Source organism: Electrona antarctica (assembly GCF_951216825.1).
Source record: "Electrona antarctica genome assembly, chromosome: 12".
NCBI classification, from domain to species: domain Eukaryota; kingdom Metazoa; phylum Chordata; class Actinopteri; order Myctophiformes; family Myctophidae; genus Electrona; species Electrona antarctica.
The window spans coordinates 43,938,233-43,945,806 of record NC_136793.1 but is presented as its reverse complement, the minus strand read 5'-3'; the positions used below and the strand labels follow the sequence as shown (position 1 = coordinate 43,945,806).

Here is a 7,574-nt window from a genome sequence, read left to right as displayed (position 1 = left end):
CTCAATCTTCCGCCGTAGTCTGAAAACCACCTTTTCAGACTCCATCATGGCCCGTAGCACTTACCCTAGCCCCTTAGATAGAACTTTATATAGACTTAGATAGCATTTTATACAGACGTATAGCATGTTACGTAGACAGCACTAGAATTGCATTTTATGTAGCCATAGCACTTCATAGTATATATGTATAGTATAGTATAGTATGTAATATGTATAGTTTATATGTATAGTTTCATTATATAGATATTCCACTGTTACGCCTTAGCTTATGCATGTTTCATGATAACTACTTTTTATGTATGTGATGTATTGCCATGCTTTTTTGTTCTTGCTTATTGTAAATCACTCTGGATTAAGAGCGTCTGCTAAATGCCTAAATTGTAAATTGTAGCAAACAGATAGGGCAAGAGAGGACCACTTGCATTGTGTGACTTCATGCAATGTTCTTTTAGATCATTCTATTGTTGACAGCAAACCAATGGAGCTTATAAGTAACAGTTTGACAGCAAATACATAGATCCATATCTTTTGGAAAAACTACATAATTCAGAATAGCAACTGGGCCATCAAATAGACATGAACAAGCCCCACGTGTTACAATACAAGTCAAAGTCGCTGTGAAACTAGCCTCTGAAACTCAGACGTTTTTTATTTAACTGACCTTAAAAGGGCCATTCACACTGAGCACTATAACTATAGAAATAGTTTGGATGAGTGAGTTCACACCAACTATAGACAAAATACAATGGTGAATGATAGTTCATACTCGATTTGAATAGCCCATTACGTCCTGAAACAGATAGAAAATACTATTTTATTTTACCTCTTGTGCCCCGCAGTGGAAACTGACTTTTGCTGGCCAGCTAGCGGTCATACCTCGCATTCCCTGGAGCCTGATATGGTGTACGTGTATGGCCCCGTCCCATTAAGCAACATGTCCATAGTCTCCGAGTGAGTAGGCTTGTAGTCCACGTAATACTCTTGCAGAGGCGAGTTTAGAGAGCGCTCAGTCTCACGCACCTTTTTCTGCCGTTTTTTAACCATGGAGCGCTGTTGAAGTTGCTTGATGCTGCTCGGGTAGCGCTTCCACGAGACGTAGATGACCAGCAGAATAATGGAAACAGATAAGAGGAGGGCCACGCTACCAGCAATGATTTTATGATAGGACACATACTCCGTTTCTGGCAGAGGGATTGTGGGGGAAACCTCGGAAGGTGTGGGGAGGGCTGTTGCATTCCATGTCCGTTTATTCTCCTCTGTGGGCAGTGAGGGAAGAGGTGGAAGCTCAGGCCGAGTTGGAGAAGTGAAGGTGGATGTAGTCGAGGTAATGGGCATGGGAGTTACTTTGCAGATGTTACGTGTATCCACCACATCGTTCACCCTCTCTCCTTGTGTCTCATTGGGGCCCGCACAAATCATAGCTGACTCTTTGTTGCCCTTGAAGTTCCTCAACCAAGCCACCAGGGGACATATGCTTGCGTTACAGTACCATACGTTACCGGCCAAACTGATGGTGGTGAGGGAGATCCAAGCCTCCACCGTTTGTTGAGACAAGTAGCTGAGTTTGTTAGAATCCAAGTTTAGGGTCTGCACATTGGGTAGACATTGGAAAGTGCTGGCATCCAGCAGCTGCAGCTCATTTCCAGAGAGGTCCAGCTTTTGCAAGGATGTCCACATCCAAGGTAGGCCCTGGGTTAAGGACTTAATACGATTCCACTGCAGATAGAGAGCTCTCAGGTTGGTGAGACGGGGGAAGTGGGCAACATTTATCTTGGAAAACTGGTTGTGCTCCAAATGAAGCTCGATGAGTTTAAGAAGCCCAGCAAAGGCATTACGTGTGAGGCTCCTTAATCTGTTGTAGCCAATATCAAGGAATTCCAGATTTCGGCAATCCAGGAAAACGCGCATTGGGATGGTTTTTAAGGAATTTGACCTCAAATGTAAACTAAGTAATTTCCGTAAGCCCAGGAACTGATTAGGCTGGAGGACCTGCAATTTATTGTAAGACAGGTCAAGATTACGCAAATTTGGTGTATCGTGGAACGTGTCGTTTTTCAGTTGAGTGACCTTGTTAGAACTGAGGATCAGTTCTTTGAGCCTTCGTATCCCGTGGAAGGCCTGTCCATCCACAGTGGCAATGTAATTGTGGTCAAGGTACAACCAAACCAGTTGGCTAAGGCCTGAAAACTGCCTGGCTCTGAGGTCCACCAGGCTGTTGTAGCGGAGGGAGAGACCTTGTGTTCCCACTGACACGTTGTTTGGCATGTCGCGGAAGGCGTTGGACTCGCAGTATATAATTTTCCCATCACATCTACAGCTCTGAGGGCAGGGACGTTCACGAATGCCACTTGGAGCAGCGATCAGCATGGCAGGCACCACCAATTCTGCGATAACCAGCCATTTCAACAGCAACAGAGGTCCTGCGTGTGTACACACACACACACACACACACACACACACACACACACACACACACACACACACACACACACACACACACACACACACACACACACACACACACACACACACACACACAACTATTGTGAAAGAGGACAATAACATGACTGTATACATGGTTTTGTTTAAAATAATAACAGCATACACTCAGTGTTAATTTAACTCTGACTGTTCAAATGCACACTTGTGTAGCGATTTGAAAGAAATAGAATGGACATTCAAATAAGGGAGTCAAATTAAATCAGGATACTTCTCTTTTTAAGTTATTGCATGTGCTGATAAATTGTGTTGTGTGAGTGTGAGCAGCCTTAGCAGTAACCTATTTAATGTGTCCTATATATGTTCAAACTGAATAGGTACCATACATCGTACATGTCTTTATCCATCACCACACTGCCAGGCATATTGTTGGCTGTATCACACAGGAATGGGGATTGCTATAGCCTATAAAAGCATGAGCTGCTAGTACACAGTAAAACAGATCCCCTGTAATCACTGATAACAAGATAGCAAAGACGTCGGCAGTGTATTTATAGTGATGGAGGATTTCTCTCTTTTTACCTCCGTTATTTTTCCCTGAATAGGCTTCATATTTCAGTCAGACACTAATTGTCAGTTAAGAGAGGGACAAGGTGTATGAGTTTCCATCAGTCAATAGGCACTTTATTATGACCCTCAAAGCCTCAAATTTTGTGACAATTGTGTCCATTATGGGCTAAGTGCGGAACGGAGGGTACCTACCCATGTCTGCGCGGCTCCTCATGTTTTAGAGCTTTCTGTTGCACGCGTCCCAAGTCCACATGTTAGACGCACTCCGCATTCGGTCCAAATAGTTAGAAGACATGTAGCCTACTGGTCCGGACAGCTGCCTGGAACCAAAATCCTTGCCGCCGTATAAAGCCAGTTGTGCTTTTCGCACAGCCGCACACACCTGTCGTTGATTTGGGGATTGGAGGACGGGAGCGAGCCGACCTGTATCTCATGTAGTTTTATACGGTACACGCATCTAAATAATAGCCTATATGCTCAGACTGCAATTCAAGACAACATTAAATGGATTAGCCTACGATGATGATGCCACCATGGTTTACGTTCCCCTGTCAAGACAGATGCAACTCGGAGCAGCCAATTGTTGAATTTCACTCGGGTATGAGGAGGAGGCGGCATCCCAAATTGGCCAAGTAAAGATAAGTAGCCTTGTTCTAGTCCGGAGTCTCCGGACAATAATAACGTTGCGTCAGGTGTAGTCCGATTCATGCGAGAGTGAGGCTGAGCGACTGAGTCCGTGAGTCGTGTCTGCTATAGATTAGACCCGCGTTGACCATGGACTCTAAAATAAATCACTCTTTATCGCAACAGGAGTGATGGATCATTACACAGACAGAGACAGACTTAAGATGCCCTCTCCTGGTCAGTGAGAGAGAGACCTCTTCGGGTTCTTGGGCTTTCTGTATCAATAGGCTATCTATCTGTATCTGCTGTAGATTCAATTATCTTTGTGGTCTACTCTTCACATAGGCTAACTAACGGACAGCGTGCGCACACACGCACACACAACGCACGCACACACACACGCTGGCTGTATAGGACATGATTCAGGAGAGGCAAAGCAATTTTGATTACTTGCAGCTCCACTGTGATGCAGCCACTGCTTTACATTTTCACTGAAATGTGCCATGAATAAACAGAGGATGCATTCAAGTCCTCATAATGGGAGGGGAGTTTGAGTCAGGGTCAAAGTAATCACTTCTCTTCTAATGGGTCCCTGAGTCCCTCTGTCGATCATGAGCAGCGTCATTACTGATAGCCTAATGGACGTGGTGATAAAAAAAGTGTAAAAGCAGACATTATAGGCTAGCTACAGCTAAAACAAGGAACTACAGATAGATAGATAGATAGATAGATAGAACACAATAAAATGTAAGCTCTATCTACAGGGAAACCCCAGTTACTGAACAAACACTGTATCAATGATTACTATCAGAAAATAAAGCTGCAACCTTTTAACAAAAACATAACTTACCCTACCTAAAGGGTAGGGCCTACCTTTAAAGGATACTGGCACTAACAATCAATCAAGTAAGTAGGTAAGGAAATCGAATCAGGCTCTGAGTAACTTGGTTATTTGGCTGTCATATGACAGCAATGACAACAAGAGTATAGGTTATATGTGGTTCAACAGTGTGAGTGGTGCCATTATGCACAGCAGTAAAGTGAGTTTTTGTGCACTGGATTGTTATGTACTGAATACAACATAGGAAACTATAATGAGATACTAGCTAACTAAATATTTAAGACATTTATTAATTCATTATTGCACATTGAACTTGGCTGTGGGTTTGTACGCTATGACTATATATATATGATTGACAGGCATTGTCCTGAGGACAGCCAATGACAGTCACATGGCTGGGTTAGTTATTCATTATAGTGATGGTGCGTGGGAAGAAGCTATTCCTGTGTCTGGAGGTTCTGGTGTGTAGCTCTGAAGGGGGCGCCTTCCGGGGGAGGAGTTCAAAGACGTGCATGGTGGCCAGGATGCGAGGCGTAGGCAATGATCTTCCCCGCCCGCTTCCTGGCTCTGCATGGTGGTGAAGAGATCTTGGAGCGAAGGCAGGTTTAGTCCAATAATCCTTTCTGCAGAGCTGATGATGCACTGCAGCCGGCGTGTCCTACAGTGCCAAACCGCACTGTTATGGAGGTGGAGAGGAAAAGACTGAACTGAGTAAAACTGAACCAACCATTCCAATCCTGAGGCACAGATATTATCAAATCCCTTTGGAGAATTACCAATCCATGTCTTACATTCTGTAAACCCAGACACTAAGCTACCCCCCCCCCCCCTTCCCCTATTGCTGCTACACTACAGTATGTCTCCTCATGAGGCTTTAGCTTTTATTTTATTATCTCTGTCGTTATCTTGATAGTATATCTTTGTTTATTATCATTGTTGTTGTTATTGTTGTGTTAGCACAGTATGGACCTTACCACACTCACATATAGCCTACAGTACATGTTGCTGCTTGTGCCTGTATGAGTAGTGAAAATCCTTCCTTCGTTCTTGATTCTTGTCCTCTTCAGTCAAGTCGGGTCCAAATCTTCCTCCATTTTTGAGTGGTGTAAACCACTCCTACAACTGGCTTTGTTAGTCTGTGCAGAAAAAATGAGCATGGTTGCTATGTTCACCCTGTTCACCCGGGTGTGATTTCATTACGTCAGACATGATTTAATTACGTCAGACAGGCTATATAAGACCTTACACCACTCAGTTCACACGGGTGTGATTTTTTTTCTCAAGGCTGCACATTGCCCGGTGTTTGTTACCTGATGTAGGTCATAGTTTCATGTCACAATAGGTAGTAGTTGGTAGACTCAATTCAACTCGCATAGTCTGACAAGGTGCATCCTCACGCAACACATACGTCTGTCTGTGCTCAATCGATTATTCTACTCAACTTTCTCCTCAGTGCCATTGCACATGGACATTGCCCATTGCACATGGACATTGCACATGGACATTGCCCATTGCACATGGACATTGCACATGGACATTGCACATGGACATTGCCCATTGCACATGGACATTGCACATGGACATTGCACATGGACATTGCCCATTGCACATGGACATTGCACAATGCACATGGACATTGCACATGGACATTGCCCATTGCACATGGACATTGCCCATTGCACATGGACATTGCACATGGACATTGCCCATTGCACATGGACATTGCACATGGACAATGCACATGGACATTGCACATGGACATTGCCCATTGCACATGGACATTGCACATGGACATTGCCCATTGCACATGGACATTGCACATGGACATTGCCCATTGCACATGGACATTGCACATGGACATTGCCCATGGACAATGCACATGGACATTGCCCATGGACATTGCCCATTGCACATGGACATTGCACATGGACATTGCCCATTGGCATGTGCAGGGACTATCACATTTTCTTTTTCAATATTTGTGAACTGTCTCAATTAAGACTCTACTGTCCTCATACCATTCAAAATATTCTCCTAAACAAGTAGCGAAACAACATTCCGCTACTTGTAAATCTGTATAAGTAAGTGACAAGTCGGGGAGAACGCATCCCTGGCTATGGACTGGAAATCATGAATTTAGCTTTTTCACTTTTCACAGAGTGACATGTCATGTACACAAAATTTATCCAAAAGTCAGAGATCTTTTTGTGCACAGCTGCATTCTGGGACCTTACCATTAGCTTTAGAAACGGGTAGATTCATTGGTACTCCTGAGGAGGACAGAGTATGTTTACTGTGTGATTTGAAAGAAATTGAAAATGAAATTCATTTTTTGTCTTACTGCCCATTATATGAAGAACTAAGACATGTATTATTTTGTAAAATGACAACCATCTGTGTTAACTTTTTCTGGTTAGAGGACTACGAAAAGTTGGAATTTTGTTTTAGGAAAGGTATTTTTGCTTTAGCAGACTTTTTATGCAAAGCGTGGGAAAAAAGGCAGAATGTTTTGTTTGTGTAAAAAAAAAAAACGAAAGAAAAAAAAAAGAAAAAAGAAAGAACTGTTTCCTGTACACAATGCAATACTGACGCAATGATTTGTGGTGTGTCCTATAAGTCCATGTGGGCTGGGCGCCTTGGGTGCATGACACAATAATAAATGATCTATCTATCTATCTATCATGGTTGTACGTACAAGACCATGACATGATACTGTATGTAACTTTCTTCCCAATTCTGTTGTAGACAATTTCACCCATGAATATTGTCACTGCAAAATCCCTACTGTTGGTCTGAGGGAATGTGTAGACATTAGACAATCACTGGTCTCCTCTGATAGTTACACATGGAGCCGCCAGCCACTTCTTTTAACCTGACAGTGAGGAGTTTCACCGGGAGGATGCAACACGTACAGACAGAGGAATACGCAATTACTCCTAGGTCCACACCCTGCTGATCAGGTGCTCTGCATTGGTGAGTCCCAATGACAGAGAGCGCCCTCCCCTGTCGGCTTCCCAATATTGTGTTTGTTACTTGGACCATTCCGCCAAACCGGAGGCACCATAGAGTAATCGAACCCCAGTCCCCACGATGTGCAGGA

General features: G+C 43.6%; 1 protein-coding gene across 2 annotated transcripts; it reads right to left on the bottom strand.

Annotated features, from left to right (window-relative positions):
• Positions 1-630: 630 nt before the first annotated feature.
• LOC306933273 (leucine-rich repeat transmembrane neuronal protein 4) lies at positions 631-3,483 on the bottom strand. 2 transcript variants are annotated; one of them, XM_079515415.1, is made up of 2 exons: positions 3,202-3,483; positions 631-2,420 (listed from the first exon to the last, which is right to left on the bottom strand). In XM_079515415.1, exons 1-2 carry the CDS (start codon positions 3,221-3,223, stop codon positions 871-873), a joined length of 1,572 nt encoding a protein of 523 aa, XP_079371541.1. In that variant the 5' UTR covers positions 3,224-3,483; the 3' UTR covers positions 631-870. The 2 variants fall into 2 exon arrangements, with proteins under 2 accessions (XP_079371541.1, XP_079371542.1); XM_079515416.1 differs by having other exon boundaries at positions 631-2,384.
• Between the last annotated feature and the right edge of the window lie 4,091 nt (positions 3,484-7,574).